General features: G+C 58.4%; 2 protein-coding genes across 2 annotated transcripts; one reads left to right on the forward strand and one right to left on the reverse strand.

Annotated features, from left to right (window-relative positions):
• Positions 1-924: 924 nt before the first annotated feature.
• On the reverse strand, positions 925-15,228 carry LOC138425923 (complement C4-like). The gene is made up of 41 exons (XM_069564334.1): positions 15,053-15,228; positions 14,730-14,928; positions 14,339-14,540; positions 14,076-14,146; positions 13,904-13,992; positions 13,623-13,705; positions 13,346-13,442; positions 13,102-13,207; positions 12,860-12,992; positions 12,155-12,270; positions 11,869-12,045; positions 11,560-11,742; positions 11,253-11,438; positions 10,925-11,083; positions 10,551-10,677; positions 10,312-10,386; positions 9,626-9,823; positions 9,421-9,532; positions 9,259-9,329; positions 8,851-8,990; positions 8,531-8,740; positions 8,240-8,291; positions 8,051-8,140; positions 7,696-7,905; positions 7,444-7,519; positions 7,128-7,284; positions 6,913-7,026; positions 6,650-6,821; positions 6,204-6,436; positions 5,962-6,129; positions 5,537-5,596; positions 4,597-4,690; positions 4,331-4,517; positions 4,105-4,195; positions 3,889-3,963; positions 2,397-2,499; positions 2,171-2,260; positions 1,990-2,088; positions 1,751-1,834; positions 1,338-1,470; positions 925-1,197 (listed from the first exon to the last, which is right to left on the reverse strand). Exons 1-41 carry the CDS (start codon positions 15,115-15,117, stop codon positions 1,056-1,058), a joined length of 5,229 nt encoding a protein of 1,742 aa, XP_069420435.1. The 5' UTR covers positions 15,118-15,228; the 3' UTR covers positions 925-1,055.
• A 1,097-nt stretch (positions 15,229-16,325) lies between these two features.
• On the forward strand, positions 16,326-18,749 carry LOC138425870 (superkiller complex protein 2-like). The gene is made up of 8 exons (XM_069564275.1): positions 16,326-16,562; positions 16,698-16,802; positions 17,125-17,272; positions 17,354-17,480; positions 17,612-17,822; positions 17,975-18,085; positions 18,161-18,374; positions 18,570-18,749. The coding sequence occupies exons 1-8, from the start codon at positions 16,338-16,340 to the stop codon at positions 18,656-18,658; spliced, it is 1,230 nt and encodes a 409-aa protein (XP_069420376.1). The 5' UTR covers positions 16,326-16,337; the 3' UTR covers positions 18,659-18,749.
• Positions 18,750-19,740: the final 991 nt, after the last annotated feature.

A 19,740-nucleotide genomic window follows, 5' to 3' on the forward strand; every position in this document is an offset into this window, starting at 1 on the left:
GCAGAGTCCAACTTACAGGTCACCTCCTCCAGGAAGACTCCCCAGCCTGCTTCTCACATGCACCCAGACTGGTCAGAGGACCCACAGAACCGTGCAGCTCCCTGACCTCACACCATTCACAGAAGATGAGGATCTGGACCAGGGCATGGCCTGGAGTGAGAGGTCCACAATTCCTGTTGAATGACTGAATGGCAGGCTGCTGAGTTAGCTCAGTTTCCCTCAAAAATGACCTCAGCACATTCCTCTAGTGAATTTCTAGGTTAGCCCTGAAGACCCAAGAGGTGCTGCCATTATGGGGGAGAGCTAGGCAGGCATGTGGGGAGGGTTGACCCCAGGGAACAGCAGTTCCCTCAGAGTATTAAGAAACACCAAAGTCGGCCTTTCGGTCTGTTTGACACCAGTATCTGGATGAAGACATCATCAGACCTGAGGACTGCACATTTCTGGGAAAGTTATGTAATACTGCTGATAAAGGGATCCAATGTCAAACGGGATTTCAACACAGCAGGTCTCGGTTAGAAGCAAGACCCAGAAGTACCGCATGCCTGAGCACAGTGGTGGACATCAGCTGGGGAGCTGCTCACAAAGCAGAAGGGCTGAGGTGCCTGGTGTGCAGCCCCCTCCTGAGGCCCCAGAGACAGGCTGCCAGGCACAGGGAGTGCCCTGCGGGCAGAGTAAAAGGGAGGTTTTAGTGCAGACACGGGGTCCTCAGAGCGCAGGGTCAGCTGCCCACCACAGTCACTATGTGGCACCGGGCTCCCAAGGGGTTGCCTGAGGGAGGAGGGGATTCAGGCAGAGCTGGACTCGGCAAGGGTCACCCAGGCTCTGGAAGCCTTAAATGATGCCCACCCTGGCCTGGGCCCCGCAGGACCTGGAACAGATGGTGGGGACGCTGGTCTCAGTCCTGGAGATACACACGGACACTTTGCTGCCAAAGGCCTTTATTGAGTCCCTGGTTTTGCCTAGGGCTCTGGTTAGGGTACAGGGCACGGCGGGAGTCCAGGCAGTATATTTCCACAGCTCCAGCTCCTCCTAGAGAAGCTGGGAGAGTGCCCTCACACCTGGCAGCCCTGCGTGCCGTACGCCTGGAGGAAGCTCTTGAGCTGGGCACAGGGCGTCCGATGGCGGGTGCTCTGGCACATGCGCTCAGAGGGCATCTCTTCGATCCAGCTGTTGGAGTCCAGCAAGTACTGGGGGCTGCGGGCAAAGAGGCAGTCAGCAGGGGTCAGCGGAGGGTCAGGGGCAGACCCTGAGGCACCTGGCTTCTGAGGGCACAGGGGACCGTTTCCCTCCAGAGGCGTGGGCAGAGCAGAAGACTGAGGGGTCCGAGAACTCACTCTCCCTTGAGGTCGTAAGTGGCCCCATCCAGACCCATGATCAGATATTCTTTCCCAGGTTCCAACTGAAGGCGGCAAGAGGCTCGGACCAGGAAGTTTCTGGTCTGATCAGCGGTGGCCCTGGCATCCTTGGCTGAGGGGAGAAGGTCCACAGAGTCATCAGAGGGGAAGAGGAGGGGTGGGACAGCAGGTGGCCAGGGGGCTTTGCGCCGAGCCTCCATTTGACCCTCACCACTCCCAGCGGGCAGGTCCTGCCTTCCTGTCTGTGGACAAGCCCAGGGCTTCTAAGAGGCTGAGGGGCTTTGAGCTCAGACTGGCTGCAGTTTCACTCTTCCAGGCACCAAGGCCCCAAAGCCAGACCTCAGCTCCCCAGGACGGCCCCCAGCCCTGCCCACTTACTGTCCCGCTCTTACTGAAATGCAGGACTTGGGTGATACGGGTCTCAAACAGGCGGAATGCGGCCTTGCTGTCTTCTCGGAGAACCTTAACCTGGAAGCCTGTAGGGGGTTGAGGAGAAATTAGTTATCCCGAGGCTAAGAGGACGGGAGGTCAGTGCAGAGTGACAAGGCTGCCCATGGGCCTGAGAGGAGCAGGCCAAACCTAAGAGACCTTGAGGGTGGGTCAGGGCCAGGGCCCAGGCGGGAAGACTGACCATAATCCACTCGGGGAGAGTAGCAGGCGAATTTCATGCGGTAACCCTCCACGTCCTGCTGCCCACGCTCCAGGGCCCGGCGCTGTCGAGGGCACTTCCCTGAAGTCAGGGGCCCAGGTGAGATCATGTAGGCCCCAGCCACGCCGCCTTCCCACCCCTGATCCCCGGCCCAGTGTCTCACCCTCAGCACACTGGCAGACATCCGCAGAGCACAACGTGGACAAGAGTTTGCTCTTACGTGGTGCCCCATAAAACACAGAACATTTGCGCTCTGGAGAAAAGCAGAGAGGGGCGTTCTTTAGGGCACTCGCCTCTCCCTGCCTCCCTGGTCCCATGGACCCACAGGACTCCCTTGCCACCCTCACTGCCACCTAACCCCACACTCCCGAGAGACCCCGACGTCTCACCAGGATTGTAGTAGTCATACAGGACAGCACTGGCCGGCTGTACCAGCCCCACGGGCACCTCCTGCACAGCTCCAAAGCCCACACACTCCCGGGAGGTGGGGACCTGCCATGGGGGCCGATGGGTGGAGGGGGAAGTCAGGGACCCACCTCTGGGCCGTGACCTTTCATAGACTGCTATGATGGATTTGCTTGGCCTGTTTGGTTCTGGTCGATCTTATCTTCAGTGTCCTTCACCATTTGTTACCTTCCAGCCTTGGGATTTCTAAAAACTGCTCCCCAAGGTCTCTGCTGACTTCACTGCCACATGGTGACCTCACCCATCCCCAGGTCCCTGAGCGGCTTCACAGATTCTCCCTTCATGGACACATTCTTCACAAAACTCTCCCTACCCTCAGGGCTAGCTTCCAGATCACCCCTGATTCTGTCCTGGTCATTTCTGACCTTCCTGCTGGTCCCTTGCAGAGGCACAGGCCCCAGCGCAGGCCCTTCCCCTTCTCTGTGCTCTCCTGGGGCGGTCTCACCGCTCCTGGAACTCTGCAGGTTTGTGGCTCCTGAATCAAATGTTCAGCCTGATTCTTGTATTGGGATTTTTACAGAATGTATTAAACAGTCCCATTTCCCACTGCCTGCCCTCCAAACCCACTGACACTCTCCATAGCCTCACTGATACAACTAAGGCCTCACTTACCTCCTAGGTACCAGCAAATGCTGGCCCTCTGCCGCCCTCTCTGACCCGCCACTCCTGTAGGCCCTGATCCCTCTCCTCATGGCCACACCGCTCCAGTCCAGCCTGGTATCGCACACGAGTTTCCTTCTTAGCTGCATGGTGAGCTCCCTGACTTGCCATCTTCCTCATTTTCTTCAACCAGACTCCTCTGCCTGGCTTCTCTAGCCAACAGGGTCTGTCCCCTCTGCACACACTGGGCAGGGCGGGCCTCCCCGAACCACAAACACATGGCGAATGGTATCACAGTATTAAAATGACTTTTTCACATTTCTCTCCAAAGTTTACAATAAATATTCAGAAAAATTTGGAGGGCCGTAAGAGAGTTGATAACTGTGTGTTAGTCAAATACGGCCATGGGAAAAAAACAAAAAACAAAACAAAAAAAACAAAAAAAAGCTCTTCTAGGTTCACCATCATTTTAAAAACAAAACACACTTGAATATCAAAACAGGAAGTTCAATAACAAAAAAGCAGTCCCTCACAATGTATAAATTCAAACTTAAGAAAGGCGCTCTCTCAAGCCCTCCCTGGCTGACTGGCACTGGACCCAAAGCCCCAGAAGGGGCTCAGCCCCGCCTCCCTGCAGGCAGCGGGGAACCTCCCTGGCCAAGGCTCTGACCCTCTCCTGTCCTGTCTCCGGCTCACACCACAAGTTCTCTCCCAGAGCAGTAGCTGCTGATATACCTGCCTCCTGGGAATCCTCCTAACTTGAGCTCAGGAAACCCAGTGCCAGCTGTGCGCCCCTCTGTCACCCTCCTTGCTCACCGAGTCAAAGTACAGCAGGACGTGGGGACCCTCGGTCTCAAAGTGGCTCACATATCGGTCAGAGAGGGAGGTCAGCTGTGGAGAACGGGAGCAGGGAGTCACGAGGAGAAAGCCCCTGGCCGCGTGCATGTGACAGGGCTCAGCAGCTGGGGCTGCTGCCGGGATGGGGCAGGGATCCTGGGGGCACAAACGGCCCCTCTGGGTGGCTGGTCACACCTTCTCCAGGTCAGCCCGCAGGGCATGGAATCCACTCAGGAGGGTGATGTCCGCAATGGCCATGCCCGACAGCCCCACCTTGCCAGTCCGCCTGTGGAGACACGTGCCTGTTGTCTGGGTCGCCCCTGCCTGGGGCCAGGCTGTAGACACCCAGCCCCAACCTCGGAGCTGCCTCCCTCTCCCAGCCCAGCAGCACCCACAGGCCCAGGGCCACCCCAGGGCTCACCAGATGCACACGGTGTACTGCACCCTGGGTTCCCGTTCCTCAGTTGCCTTGGGGGCCTCCCTCCTCCGGCGGTTCCTCCGACCATCAAATAGCTGCAGGGGTGTCACGGGCCGGGAGTGGGCCTCGGGATCATCCCCGGCTGGAGAGTCCTCATACTCGTATTCCTTGTAGTCCTCCTCAGCCTCCACTGCGAGGGGACAGTGCTGTGGCTCAGCCCTGGTACACCACCCGCTCAGAGACCCACAGCCTGTGACCCCAACACTCACTCGTATACTCGACGTGGCCCATGACCGTCACTTCAATCTGAAGATCCTGGCAGGTCGTGTTCGTCATGTCCATAACATTGTAGCTGCGAAGGACCTGGCTCATCAGGGGGTGGGAAGGAGACATGGGGACACTTAGGGCTGCAGACCTCTCTGCAGAGCCACATGGAAGGGCTCTGGATCCCTTAGCTCCTGGGTCAAGAGTTTTGAGGCCGTCTCCCCTTTCCCATCCTGCCCCTGGACCTGTCCAGAAAAACAAATGGACTCAGGTGTTGGGTGAGAGAGAGGAGAGCAAGGTCCTGGTATGGGGGCAATCATTGTACAGAAGCACCGGAGAAGCTTTAATGGAAAGTTCTGGAAAATCTATTGGCCCAGGCTTGAAAGAGAAAGCTGAGTTTGTCATGTGGGACGAGAAGATCCTGAAGGTCATTCAAAGCTAAGAGATGTGTGTACATGGGAGGATCTGTTCCACTGGGGAGGTGGGCGGGGCTGAGGCGAAAACAGAGGCGGAGTTACTGGGGAGGTGGGCGTGTCTGGGATGGAGACAAAGAAGTCTCCCGGGTCATAAGGCGAGGCTTAGCATGTGGCCTCCGGAGTGGCAGCTGTGCTCCTGCAGGGATGGACTCTGTCAGCCAGACAAGAGACACAGGAGGAAGAGAAGGTTTGGGGCTCAACCACTTCAGAGATGCTCAGAGCTTAGGGGAGACACTTGGCTTGAGGCACCAAGTGTTTGAGCATCAGCACTGAGGGCTGAAGGGGACGACAGGTGCCCAGAAAGAGTGGAGAGCAGAGTGAGGGGCACCTGCCCAGGACAGAGCACAGGGAACCGCAACCCGGGGGTCTCTTCCTCCTTCCCAGACCATGAGCTCTGCCTGCACGTTTCCCACTCAACACCCCGGCTTCACCCTGATGGCCCCGCACGCCCAGTGCCACCAGCTCTCACCTTCAAGGTTCCTCTGCTGTTTCCTCTCACCTCCACGTTAATCTTGCTTCCCAGGGAAAACTTTCACAAGCAGAAAAGGGAAAGAGATGTCAGAAGGGCACACTGTTGCTTCAACTTACCTCCTCCACCAAAATAACTCCACCTCCTCTCCCCACCTCACCTTTCAACACTTTCTACCTTCACCCACATTCTCTCTCCACCATCTCCTAAACCCTCTGTGACTCTGCATGTATCATTTTCAGATCAGATAAATGAAGCTCAGAGGTTGGGTGACTTGCTACAGGTCACAGAGCCAGTAAGTCTTCCCATAGTTATCAGAAAGAGGTGCCATGAGGATTCAGCAGGGGTGGGGAACAGGGGATGGCTTCTGGCCTGGCTGAGGGAGGCCCAGGAGTCCCGGTCACCCAGGTGAGGGCATGGTTCACCTGCAGCTCCTCCTCCAGCCTGTGGACTTGGTGGTTGGTCAGCTGCAACACGTGGGACTTGAGTCCACTGCGGCCCAAGGAGCTGAGGGTCACGTTGACTCCCGTCTCCTCGGTGGTGTGGGACGCAATCCAGTATGCAGACAGGGCATCCAGAGCCATAACAGTGTCCTGGGGAAAATGAGCCAGGACTCAGGGACTCGGTCTCAGGACCAGCCACCCTAGAACCCCAGGACAGCCCCTACCTGGGTGCTGCGAAATCCCCCTTGGAAGCTGCCCTGGCCAGTCAGCCAGGATGCAGCCTGGTCAGCCAACTCAGCCTTGCCCTCCCATAGCAGCAGGTGTAGCAGGCCATAGGCCGTGGTTTCAATCCACAGGGCCGGGGCCTGGGGAATGGGGTCTGCTGGGCTGTGTGGAGCCAGAGTGGGTGACAGGACGTTGCTTGGAGAAGTGGTGACTGAGCCCCAGTACAGCTTATCTGGAGTGAAAGGAGACCCACAGGTGAACAGGGGAGGATCTTAGATGTCTGACCCTTTGACACCCCCCCTTTAGTCTCTCCTGATTTCCCAGTCACCCCTGCTTATGCTCTGATTCCCTCCAAGGGGCTCCATTCATTCTGTTTCTCCCTTTGGACACGCTCAGGGGTCTCAAGCTCTCCCAAGCCTTAGGTTCACTGCCAGGACCCCCTCACCACCGATGTCCTGGGCCAAGGCCATGAGGTTGTTGTGGGCAACGCTTCGAAGGTCCTCGGGAGCCTCAGTCAGCGACAGGGCGTAGGCGGTGATGGCAGAGGCGTGGGCGCCCAGGATCCCTGAGTTTGCTTTTGCCCCCAAGAAGGTGTTTGCTCTTGAGATGGAATTTTCCTGGAAGAAAGTGTGTGTGGGGGAGAGGTCTGTGGACTGGTCTCCTGAGGGGAAAGGGGATCAGCAAAGGGGAGATTCATAGCTGCTTTACCACTCTCCTCAACTGCTCTGAAGTCTTGTCTGGGAAGACCACCAACCCGTGGTGAAGGGCGATGACCACGAAGGCTGTGAGCGCCACAGTCTCATCGCTTCCCACTAAGCCTCCCTGGTTGTAGTAGGGAGAATAGGGGGCAATCAACCGGCAGTGGGGAGGGGCAGGGCGATTCTTCCCTCCTGTGCCCTTGGCCCAGTCTCCCAGCCCCATACCTGCATACTCCTATCCATTACTGGAAAAGGATCATGGAATGAGCCATCATCCCGTTGCTGGGAAAGCAGCCACGTGGCCGTCTCCTGCAGCTTTTCAGGTGAGCCACCCACCTGATCCTGGGCCAAACTCAGTATCTTCAGCACAAAGGCCGTGAGCCTAGAGGAGACGAAGGCATTGCTGGGGATAGCCACTAGTCCCTATAAGGGGGAGGCCCCACTCTTGGTGGCTCCTGGCTATTTGCCCTCCCATAGTAGCTGGCTCTGCCCCCACCAGCCCTGCCCCTCCCACACACCCAGGACACTCCTCCAAACTCACCAGGTGCTACTATCCCGATGTAACCAAGCCCCATAGGAACCATCTCTTTTTCGAAATTCCTGGATCCGCGTGTAGCCTTGGAGAGGACAGGCAGCTGAGGTCACACCAACTCCCCCACTGCTGTGGCCAGGCCATGCTCCCCATTTCCACTGGAGACCGCATCTCTCTTCCCTGCTCTGACCACCCAGGCTGCCCAGCTTCCATTAACTGCCCTCTCCTGGCCCCACTCCTGCTCGCCGCTGCACTCAGAACCTTTCTGGATGAGATCCACGGCGCGGTCCTTGGTCTCAGGGGGCAGCAGGCTCCACTGCTCGGTCTTGTCCAGGTAGCGGGAAGCAGCCAGTGTTGGAGCCAAGAGGGTCATGGTTTGTTCCCCGCAGCCTTGGGGAAGCCTCAGGAGGGAGGCCAGGCCTCCTGGGGACAAGGCCCCCTCAGAGCCCAATGCTTCCAGTGGGTCCGAGGCTATGGGGAGGACAGGATGGAGGGTCAGAGAGCAGGTCTGGGGGCCAGGGTCACAGGGTCAGGGAGTCTCAAGATCAAACAGAAGTGCCCAGGCTTCCATGAATCCAAGGGAGGCCCCAGGGAAGGGACTGGAAGACACGCCCACCTGTGACTCTGACGAAACTCTTGAAATCTCCTTCAGGGATAATATTGGGATCAGAGTTGCCAGGAATTTCCAAGGTCCGGCCTCGGGGGTCTGGGAAGATGAGGGGAGTCAGTGGTCTGTCCTGCTGTCCATGCCGTCTGCCCCCTCCCACCCCCAGGACCCTGCTGTCTGTGAGTGGAGGTCACTCACCCAGGGGGTTGAGATCATAGACTATCTCCTCCCTGTGAAGGGCCCCTTCTCTCTGTGGAGGGGAAACGAAGCTGTGAGAGATCACACAGGCCACAGCCCGCCCCTCCAGTGCACACTCCTCAGGACTTGCAGTTGGAACTTCAGGGACACGGAGGGGCCAGGACGGTGGAAAGTGCAAATGGACCAAAGCATTGGGTGTGGGGGGTGGCCTCAGCACTCTTGCAGGGAGAGGGCCAGAGCAGGGGGTGAACCTGGGAGATGGGGACCTAGATTCAGGGGTGTTCCACTCACCTCGACTTGTAGAATCTTAGATATTGCGTCCCCCACAGGGAAATCGAAGGATCCTCGAGCCACCACCTTGAGGGACACGGCAGCAGCTGCGATGGGCACCACAGAGAAGCCAACGGGCCGGGCAGAGCCCGCGGGCACCTGCACCTGCTGGGCGAGCCCTCCACCCCCGGCCAGGCACAGCCCCTCCACTGGGGACACGCGGACGCTCACCTGGGGGCAGGAAGACGGGGAGGGCCAGAGTCCCAGCCCAGTTAGGCTCCCCACCCCTCACCTGCCCAGTCCCCCCCCACCACTGTGCGCTCAGCCCCCAAGGGCCTCACGGTCAGATCTCTATCCAGGTAGTTGTAGAGGACAGGCCGCAGCTCGAGCTGCTCAAAGCGGCGGACAGAGACCGGCAGGCGGAGGTGCATGTGGAATTCACGGAACACTCGGAGTCGGGCCGGGGTGGCCACGCACAAGCCTGACACAGAGTGGGCACATATGAGAGGCCTGGGGGCATCACACCAAGGGGATTCCAGCAGTGCGGGGCAGGGTCTGCCCCTGCTCCCCAGCTTCCCACCCATCCTCTGCCTGCCGCTGCTCAATGGCTTCAGACCCCACGCTCGCCATGCAGACATCTCCAGGTCTCTCCCCTTCATTCCTGTACCAAGAGCTAAGGACCAAGCAGGGAGCCGCGGTCCAGGGAGCCTGGAAGAGGGAGCCCCAGGGCCCCAGCAGGGTGACCCCACCTGTGCTTTTGGACAGGCTCACGCCGTGGATCTCCCACGTGGTCAGAGAGTCCGGGAGCAGCAGCTGCAATCTGCGGTGGGCAAGGTGAGAAGCTGGGTCACACGCTGGGCAGGCCCCAGACACAGCCCAGAGACAAGGCCAGGCCCCGCACGCGCCCTCACTGGGAGAAGCGGTCCACTTCTTCCACTTTCCAAAGCCAGTTCTCGGGGAAGAAGCTGCGCACGGGGATGTCATCCTCTTCAATCAGGTCCTCCTCCTTCAGGAGCTCCAAGGCTGTGTGGGGGACACCGTGGAGGGCGGTGAGGAGGGGCGGTCCTGACCGTCCAGGGGCCCCGGCCAGTGCCCCGGCCCCACGCAGCCCCTCACCTCGGGCCAGGCCCACCTGGCCCCTGGTCCGGGCCTTCTTGCGCAGGTTTTCGGCAAACTGGCAGCAGGACAGGAAGGGCTCTCGGCAGGCTGGCTGCTGCACCCGGGCCGCCCGCTGCTCACAGGTGCGCACCATGGGCAGCCGCGTCAGCCCGTCCTGGCAGCAGCGCTTGGCTACGGGGGAAGTGTACTGGCCCACTGCAGGACCAGGTGAGGCTGAGCGCGAGGCACGCCTCATCCCCGGCCCGACCTCTAGACGTGCCAGGACTCACCCCGAGAGACCAGGAACTTGAGGGCAGTCACAGCAGAGCATCTCCCCCAGCCTCCCTTTCACCCCAGAACTACCGTGTCTGCATTTCTAGCCCAGACACCATGCACTGGCTCAGTCGGGAGCAGAGGAGCCAACAGGCAGACCTGCATCCCGAGCCTTGGGCCCAAGTGGAGAACTGCATATGTCTAGTCGCTCAAGGCATGTCAGAATCTGAGACCCGAAGACTGTAGCCCATCAGGCTCCTCTGTCTGGAATTCTCCAGGCAAGAATACTGGAGGCAGTAGAGACAATCCTTTCTTCTGGGGATCTTTGCAACCCAGGGATCGAACCCGGGTCTCTTGCATTGCAGGCAGATTCTTTACCATCTGAGCCAGGAGGGAAGCCCTAGAGAATTTCATGGGCACCCTCAACTCACGCTTCTCATGAATCGCCTTTTGGAAGTTCACATTTCTCTTTTTCCGAGACTTTGACTCCTTGGGACAGCTCAGACCTGGTAGAGAGCAGGAATGCAGTCAGCCAGAGGGCACAGGGCCTCCCCCTGCCCTCTGAGTCTCCCCCTCCAAGCCCAGCCCTTCCCACCCCTCCTCTTCCTGTCTTTCCCCCTCAGGCCCCTCCTTCCTCCTTATCCTCCCAACGCCCACTCCCCTTCCTCACTCTTTCTGATTTCAGTCCGATGGTCTCCATCAGAAAAGGCCAGACCAGCTGCCTTGAACACTTGAGGGGCAGTGTCTCCACCGCCGGGACCACAGCCAAGGTCATAGCTGTTCATAGCTTCGAAGACCTGGCGAGAAAAGGCAGAGATGCTGCAGAGACAAGAGTGGCTGTGGCCGCGATCGCATACTCAGCTGCACGTGAGAGGGCAGGGTCCAGACAAGTACGAGAGAGACACAGAGAGTAGAAACAGAGCCACCGGGGCCACGGCTCGAGGGAGGAATGGGAGAGTGAGTTCTCGTGGCTGCCATGGGCTTCGGGCAGCAGGAGGATGAGCCTCGGAGGGAAGGGAGGATCAGAGAGAGGACCTGACCAACCTTGACCATGTCGAGGGGTCTGTGGGACTTGCCACCCACAGCATACAGAGCCGTGTCCACAGCTCCCAGGGCCACCAGGGCTCGAGACCCTGTTTGCAGGTTGAGTTTCACAGTGTCCCCAGGACGATACGCCTTGGAACTGTCCACGTTCAGCTCCAGCTGGCAGAGGTGGCGGGGGGGCGGGGGGCAGTCAGGGTGGGGAGAACTCGTTCAGTCTTGAGCATCCTCAGTGCACCCCAAACTAAATCACCCCGTTTGCAGTCATTCAGTCTTCTCTCTTAATCCTCCCAGCACACACACACACCCCATCTCTTCCGATGCAGGTTACCTTCCCCTCACAGCCTCCAGCCTGGACGTCCACTCTCAGGGAGTTGGCCACCGGGACGCCCCCGTGATAGTAGAAGGCCACGAGGTGGAAGGAGGGCACCAGGCGATGGTCCACAAACACGGAGATGGAGGTCAGGTGGGTCTTGGGCTCTCGATGCACAGACACGATCTGGCCCCGGGACAGGATCTGGAGGGGAGCAGGGTGCTCCTCACTGGCCATCCTCAGCCCTGGGGCCGCCACCCACCCTGAGGGTCCTTCCTCTGGAGACCCTCTCAGCCCGGCCTCCCCTGTGGCCCATCATGCACACCATATAATAGAAGTAGGAGAAGCTCCCGCTGATGCCCACGGCTTGCAGGTTTAGGTTAAGGGTCTCTCCGACTTTAAGAGGTCGAGGATTCTGCCACTCAATGGACAGAAACCCAGAGCTTCTGGACAGGGGCGCTTTCACAGTGAGACTGCCTACGGCAGGGTGGGGGGAGCCTGCAGACACCTGGAGAGAGGGCAGGGGTCACAGGGTCAAGGGAAAGGGCACAGGCACCCAGCTTCCCCGCCTCTACCCGCCAGCCTGGGAACCTTCTCTCCTAGCCCACCCACCCCCGTGAGGGTGGGGTGCTACCGAGAGCTGCACTTCTGAGATGGTTCGAGGAACACCAAGGGACACGATGACTTGGCCGCTCCCATCTGTGTTCCGTTCAAAGTCCTGGTTTTTAGAAGTCGATCCAGAAAACAACTTGGCAGACACTTTGACGGGAATGCCAGAGGCTGGGGAGCCTGACATGTCACGGACCAGGGCCTAGGTAGATGAGGAGGGGCCGAGGGAAGAGTGCAGTCAGTGAGACGCGGCGCCCTCCTGCCCACCACCCCCGGCACCCACTGCTCATCCTCCCCCTTCCCGAAGAAACCTGCAGCAGGAAGGGGACCCCAGGGATAAGCTGCTGCTTGGTTTTGCTTAGATCCAGGGAGAAGGGAGATGACACGAAACGCCAGGACGTGAGCTCTGCCTCCTCCATCTCTCCTCCTGCAAGAGACAGAGTGTAGAGAGGTGGACACAGAGACCTGGGAAGAGACGAAGAGGAGGGCTGGGGGTGGGGAGGGCGTGCTCTAGTGTTTCCCTCCACCAAGGCTGAACTCTCCAGGGCACAAACTGCCTTCTGTTCATCTCTATGTTTCCTGAGGTCACCACAGGACATAGCACACAGATGGTATATAACACAGCTCTGCTGATAGACGTTGGATGATGGATACATAGATGGATGGATGGGTGGATGGATGGAGGAGACGGGTGGATAGCTGGTCAGATAGATGGATTGATGGATGGATGGATAGATGGAATGGATAGATGGATGGAGAGAGGGAATTGTTTTGGACAGAGGGACAGATGGAGGGATGGGTGGATGGATGTGTGGAATAGAATATATTGAGACAGTGGGAAGGTCACCTTTCCCAGAAACAGCTCAGAAATGCAGTTGTAGAGAGAGTCTTCTGGGTCTTTCCTGACTTCGTGTACCAACTGAGATGGAGCAGGGTGGTATTAGTGCTAGAGAACAGAGGGTCAGCTCGGAGGTCAGGGTGAGGGTCCAGGATTATAATCAGGGGAAGCCACTCACCTGGAGACTCAATAACGGCTGCTGCAACATACAGGCACAGCCCTGGGAGGTCATTAATGCTAATATTAAGCTTCTCCAGCACGCCCTGAAACTCGGCCTTTTGCAGGGAAATTTGGCACTGGCCATCCACCAGCTGGGGCAAAGAAGACAGGACAGAGAATGAGACTCGAGTCTCCCACCTCACCTCCTCACGCCGCTTCACTCTCCTCACCCATCTCACGCACCTCAACCCTCCTTCCTACCTTGGTCTGACTCTCCAGGCCCCTAAGGAAAGTCTTTTCACCGTCCTCTCCCAGGAGTGCAAAGCGCACATATGCCACCCCCTGCACTGGCTTCCCGTAGATGTACCTGCCACCGAGGAGAGATTCGGAAGAGGGGCTGAGGGCTGGGGCGAGGGAGGGGAGTGGGGTTCCGCAGCACATTCACGCTGCACAGGGTGTCCTGGGGTCACGCCCAGCATGAGGACCATGTGCGAGGGGGAGATACCTGGCCTGGATGATCACTTGGATGTCACTAAGAAAGCCAGGCGTTGTCAGGATGTAGGGGTTTTCAGGAATGATCTTCACCTCAAAGTTGGGAAGAACTGACCCAGGGCAAAGGGAGGGCAGATCAGACTCTCGTGAAAGGACCCTTAAAATATTACCCTCCCCTCGGGGCTGTGGCAGCCAGATCTCCCTTCCCTGACCTGCACCCCCCCACCTCTGCTCCACCCCGTCCTCCTTGCAGAAAAGGGGCGCTTGTCCCTTCCATCTCCAGCTCTCACCATATTTCTTCACCTCAAACTGGGTGCTGCTATTGGAATCCAGGCTGCCTGAGAATCGGGCTGAGATTTTCCATGTTCCTGGCCTGAGGATGGACAAGGGAGAGACTCAGCCCACTCGTGCAAGAGGCCCACTGACAGCCAGTGGCCCAGCTCCCTAGGAAGAGACTATTGGGTGATCCAGGGGCTGAGGGAGCTCAGGACTGGACCATGTGCTGTAGTTAGCCAGCTGGGGGAAGTTAGAGAAGTCTCGGTGGGGGCAGTCCTTGGGAGGAAACGCTCACTCTGAGATGTCTGGGATCAAAAAGTTGTCCTGGAAGATGGAGGAAGGAGCAAACACTTCTCTTTTTCGCACGCGGAAGCCTTGAGAGTTCTGCAATGGGAGTGAAGTGGTCACAGCCACAGGCCAGCTCAGCAGCCCTGGCCCATTAGGAAGGTCAGCGGTCGGGGGCTCACCTCCACCGTGACCGTGAGGATGTCACTGGCCGGGCGCATCTTTTGATCCAGAGCAAAGACTCGGTAGCGAACTGGAAATGGAGGATGAGGAAGTGAGCAGGAGCCATGGGCGGGGTGGGCCCTGGACCCCTGACCCCCTCCCAGAAAGCAAAGGGAAGGAGAGCAAATGTTTGCAAAACAGCCTTCCTGTGGGGGGCTTCAGGTTATCTCATTCAAGTGGCTGGGAAGGCATGAAAGGTGGAGGCCCTGGCGCCGAGACTCACCCCGCTGACCAGGGTTATAAACGGGCTGGTCTGTCTGCAGAAAGAGGTGCCCCCGGCGAGAGGAGAACAGCAGGTTGACACCCTGTGTGTCTGTCTGTTTGGACAGAGAGTCCCTGAGCCACGGCGACTGCACCATGAGCTGCACCTCGGGGGCTCCGCGGAGGAGATGGAGGCGACAGAGCCTGGCCTGCTCATGGGGAATCTGTGAAGAGAGCGAGAGGGAGTGGGTGAGAGACAGAGCAGAAGTGAAGAGGCAGCCTGAGACACAGAGGACCACAGGCGTGGGAGGGGAGGAAGGGAGCAGAGGCATGAGAAGAGAAAGCTGTTTCCAAGAAGACAGAGGACAGAAGGGGAGACGCTGGGTGGCACCGGGAGGGAGTGGGGCCTTTACCGGGAGGTTGAGGAGTATGAAGTCTCTGCCTGAGCTGAGGCTGAAATCCACCTTCGGGGAGCAGAGCTCATTAACGTGGGATGGGTTCCTCAGGAACACGGATCCTCTCACCACCTGTCCTGAAGGAGCATCCTGGAGTTTCACGGCCACAGACAGGGGGACCCCTATGCGAACCACAGAAGGAGCAAAGAGGAGCAACCTGGGAAGAACAGGTGCGAGTCAACAGCCAGCCTCCAGCCCTCCCCCGAATCAGGACCCTCGGAGCCCATTTCCCCTCGCCAGCCCTGGCCCTGTCCAAGCTCTCCGCATCCTGCCTCCAGGACCTGGGCTTCTGCAGAGACAAGGCGAAGAAGCCAGATGCCCAGATCAGCCCCCAGAGGAGCCTCATGGCTGGAGGACCTGAGGGGTTCAGACCCGCCTGCTCCTTTCTGGTTAACCCAGGGCTTGGAGCAGAGTTTTGACTCTGGACCTTGCTCCTCCCCTGGCCCAGATTAGCTGGGAAACCACGTGACAACCAAGAACTGCAACTGGCCCCAGACCCAGAACTGGGAGGGGGCACCCTGGACACCTGGGTCTCTTGAGGGTATCATGGCCTGGAGAGAGACTGAGTCCTTCCCTGTTAACCCTCTCATCCCAATGCCCCGGACACCAGCGCTCCTGGGTGGGTCTGGGTGCCTGTGTGTGTGTAGCAGGCACACACACATCTGCCCAGCAGGGCCCCACGTGGCTCAGCAAATGGCTCAGACCCGTGTCTCCTCTGTTGATCCCACAAAACAAGATACTAAGAAACCTGTCTCCTACTGTGTGTTCATACATGCTTGGTCACTTCAGTCATGTCCAACTCTGTGACTTGAGGTCTGTAGCCCACCAGGCTTCTCTGTCCATGGGATTTCCCCAGGAAGAATACTGGAGTAGGTTGCCATTTCCTCCTCCAGGGGATCTTCCTGACTCAGCCTCCTGAACAGGCAGGTGGATTCTTTACCACTGAGCCACCTGGGAAACCTGTCTTTTACAATAATCCCTGCAAAACCTGAACTACATCAGCTTTTTGCTTTTAGTAGGCTCTAACAGAAATTCTGTTGTTTGGGAGATCAGACACATTCTCACCATCCCACAGGGGAAACTGACCTCAGTGTCCCTTGTTCCTCTCTGATCAACAAGGTAAAGCTCAGGTCCCCCTTTGGCTTTACCTCTGCCCCTAAACGAGGTGCCCAGACTCACACGTCTCATGAAACAAAAGACATCCACAAAACATCACAGGCAAGAATATTTTATTTGTCAGATTCAATCAAAATAGGGAGAAGAACTCTGTCCAACTTCCACAGCTTCCTTAGAAACCCCTCCTTCCTACTCCAGACAGAATAGTGGCAGCACCTTGCTGCATGAAAGACAGCAGCCACAGCCTTGACAAGGTTTCTGGCTCTACTTCCGTGAAAGGCCAGAGAAGCACAGCCCAAACCCCTCCACTGGGACACAGCCCAGGTCAACAGCAGCGGTCACATCTGACGCTCTACACAGCAGCAAGCCCAGCACTCAACCTGGCTCCCGAACTTTCCAAGGTGACCCTGCCTCAGTCTGGGCAGGGCAGCCTGTTGAGAACACAGTACAATGAGGCGGGCCTCTGGAATCAATGGGTTTAATTGGAGAGGGCCAGCTCGGAGACTCTGGGTTCACACCCACCCTGGCTTCTCCCAGGCCCATGAACAGGCTCTGGCTGAACTGACCAAGAAGCTGGGGGCTTTGGAAGAGCCCGAGGTGACTGGCCAGCTCATCGACCTGCCTGAGTATTACAGCTGGGGGGAGGAACTGACTGAGACCCGGAGCCAGATCCAGGTGAGCGCCTGTGAGTGTTGGGGGCGGGGTGATGCACGGGGAGGAAGAGACTGGGACGGCCTGGGTACACCTGAACCTTGTCCCAGCATCTCTGTGACACTTCTTATCCCCTTTCTTCTCATCCCTGCTCCTTAGCACCGCATCATAGAGTCTGTGAATGGGCTGAAGTCTCTCTCAGCAGGAAGGGTGGTGGTTGTGAAGAATCAGGAGCATCACAACGCACTGGGTGTGATCCTTCAGGTGAGGGCGGTGGGAATCTGGACTCCAAGGCCGAAGGGAGCAGCCAGCCCCGTCTCCATCTTCCCCACTTGGCGAGGAGCCAGTTGTCCTCAGCAGTGCTCTCATTTTTCCCTCGAGCCCTCCTTTCCTCCCATCCCCAGCACTTCATGCTCGTCTCCTTGTCCTCCCCCCGAGCCCTGCCCCCGAAGTCTGCTCCAGTTGCTTGACTTGGCTACCAGTCTGTATGGCCGCCCCATGCTCCCTGCCTGACCTGGGGGATCTGGTCTCTTCTTGGATGTCCACTCCTCACGCTGCCCCGTCCTGGCCTCCCCACGTCCTCTAGGTCTCTTCGAACTCCACCAGCAGAGTATTCACAGCCCTGGTCTTGTGTGACAAGCCCGTGTCTGAGGACCCGCGGGAGAGGGGGCCAGCCTCCCCAGACGTGCCCTACCCAGACGACCTCGTGGGATTCAAGCTGTTCCTGCCTGAAGGTGAGAGTGGACGGGTGCCCGGGCTCTTGCCAACAGCACGGCTGAGGTGCCCGGTCTGACCCTGCTCTCCCCTCTTCTCAGGGCCCTGTGACCACACTGTGGCCAAGCTCCAGCCAGGAGACGTGGCCGCCATCACCACCAAGGTGCTCCGGCTGAACGGGGACAAGATCTTGGAGGACTTCAGCAAGCGGCAGCAACCAAAGTTCAAGTCAGAGATGCTGGGGAGGGACCATGTCGGGGTGGTGGGGGGGTGTGGTCAGGGAGGCTCCCTTAGTCCTGGGGGGGGTTCCACAGGAAGAGAAGCCCCTGCCCCAGGTCTAAGCCCAGCTCCGTCCTCAGGAAGGATCCGCCCTCTGCGGCCGTGACCACTGCTGTCCAGGAACTGCTACGACTGGCTCAGGCGCACCCCACGGGACCCCCTACCCTGGACCCTGTCAATGACCTGCAACTCAAGGATGTGTCTGTGGTCGAGGGGGGCCTCCGGGCCCGGAAGCTGAAGGAGCTGATCCGGGGGGCTCAGTGTGTGCACAGTTCCCGTTTCCCTGCCCAGGTTGGTCCCTGGATGTGAGCTTCCCAGTTGGGAGGGACGGCTTTCCCTCTCATCCCCTGCAGACTGGCCGCCCGCGCCCCAGCCTTGGTCCTCAGCTCCCCTGCTGAGGTCAGGGAGGAGGCTCACAAGCCCTTGCCCTTGGCTCCTCACAGTACCTGAAGCTGCGGGAGCGGATGCAGATCCAGAAGGAGATGGAGCGGCTGCGCTTCCTGCTGTCGGATCAGTCCCTGCTGCTGCTCCCCGAGTACCACCAGCGAGTAGAGGTGGGGGGGCAGGGCTGGGCTGGGGGGCTGGCGGGGAAGCCTTCTGCCGGCTCCCAACACCCGCCATCCTTGCAGGTGCTCCGAACCCTGGGGTACGTGGACGAGGCGGGCACAGTGAAGCTGGCCGGGCGGGTAGCTTGTGCTATGAGCAGCCATGAGCTGCTCCTCACCGAGGCCAGTACCGGGAGCTACTCCTTTCAGAGCTCCTGGGCGGGCGGGCACCGGCCTCGGTGCGGCTCGGCCTCGCCTACCACGTACACGACCTCACTGGGGCCCAGCTGGTGGACTGGTGAGTCTTGCGCCCCAGCCTCTGGAAGATGACAGAGCAATGACCTCAGGTTGGATTTCCTCCCTCCTTGTGCTTCCCTCATTAGCAAAGCCCAGCCCCTCTCCTGTCTTCTGGAACCTGGGAGCATATCCAGCCAAGGTCTGAGTTCTCTGGAACTCAGGAACCCGGCTCCAGCCTTGTCTTTCTCTTGCACAGTGTCTCCACCACTTCTGGAACCCTCCTCCGCCTACCAGAGACCTGAGGACTCTGTTCATCATTGCACACCTCCCCAGGGTGGGGATTGAGGGGCCCAAGAGGGCTGCCCACCCGAGCTGAGGCAGGGTCACCTTGGGAAGGCTCGGGAGCCAGGAAGAGTGCTGGGCTTGCTGCTGTGCCGAGGGTCAGATGTGACTGCCGCTATTGACCTGGGCTGCATCCCATGGAGGGGTTTGGGCTGTGCTTCTCTGCCCTTTCACGGAAGTGGAGCCAGAAACCTTGCCAAGGCCGTGGCTGCTGTCTTTCATGCAGCAAGGTGCTGCCACTACTCTGTCTGGGGTAGGAAGGAGGGGCCTCAGGAGGCTGTGGAGGTTGGACAGAGTTCTCCATATTTTGGTTGAAACTGACAAAGTTCTTCTGCCTGTGATGTTTTCTGGAATCTTTTGTTTCATGAGACAAGTGAGTTTGGGCGCCTCGTTTAAGGGCAGAGGTAAATAAACCCAAAGTGGGACCTGAGCTTTGCCTTGTTGGAGAGGAACAAGGGACACTGAGGTCAGTTTCCCCTGTGGGATGATGAGGATGTGTCTAATCTCCTAAATGATAAAATTTCTGTTAGAACCTACAAAAATCAAACAGCTAGCGTAGTTCAGGTTTTGAAGGAGTTATTGTTAAGAGACAGATTTCCCAGGTGGCTCAGTGATAAAGAATCCACCTGCCAGTTCAGGAGACTGGGTTAGAAAGGAAATGGCCACCCACTCCAGTATTCTTCCTGGGGAAATCCCATGGACAGAGGAGCCTGGTGGGCTACAGTCCCTGGCGTCACAGAGTGGGATACAACTGAAGCGACCATGCATGCATGCACGGGCAATAAGAGATAGGTTTCTTAGTATCTTGTTTTGTGGGATCAACAGAGGAGACACGGGTCTGAGCCATTTGCTGAGCCACGTGGGGCCCTGCTGGGCAGATGTGTGTGTGTGCCTGCTATATGCACAGGCACCCAGACCCACCCAGGAGCGCTGGTGCCCGGGGCATTGGGATGAGAGGGTTAACAGGGAAGGACTCAGTCTCTCTCCAGGCCATGATACCCTCAAGAGACCCAGGTGTCCGGGGTGCCCCCTCCCAGTTCTGGGCCTGGGGCCAGTTGCAGTTCTTGGTTGTCACATGGTTTCCC

This window comes from Ovis canadensis, chromosome 20 (assembly GCF_042477335.2).
Source record: "Ovis canadensis isolate MfBH-ARS-UI-01 breed Bighorn chromosome 20, ARS-UI_OviCan_v2, whole genome shotgun sequence".
In the NCBI taxonomy this organism is placed as follows: Eukaryota; Metazoa; Chordata; class Mammalia; order Artiodactyla; family Bovidae; genus Ovis; species Ovis canadensis.

Excerpts from the sequence above, each read along its gene's own strand:
- LOC138425923 (XM_069564334.1), bottom strand. The coding sequence starts at position 15,117 with ATGAGGCTCCTCTGGGGGCTGATCTGGGCATCTGGCTTCTTCGCCTTG. Across the intron at positions 14,541-14,729 it reads TCATACTCCTCAACCTCCCG|ATTCCCCATGAGCAGGCCAG; the intron begins GTAAAGGCCCCA and ends CTCTCTTCACAG. Across the intron at positions 9,330-9,420 it reads GAAGTGGACCGCTTCTCCCA|ATTGCAGCTGCTGCTCCCGG; the intron begins GTGAGGGCGCGT and ends TGCCCACCGCAG.
- LOC138425870 (XM_069564275.1), top strand. The coding sequence starts at position 16,338 with ATGAGGCGGGCCTCTGGAATCAATGGGTTTAATTGGAGAGGGCCAGCT. Across the intron at positions 17,823-17,974 it reads GTTCCCGTTTCCCTGCCCAG|TACCTGAAGCTGCGGGAGCG; the intron begins GTTGGTCCCTGG and ends GGCTCCTCACAG. Across the intron at positions 18,375-18,569 it reads GGGGCCCAGCTGGTGGACTG|TGTCTCCACCACTTCTGGAA; the intron begins GTGAGTCTTGCG and ends TCTCTTGCACAG.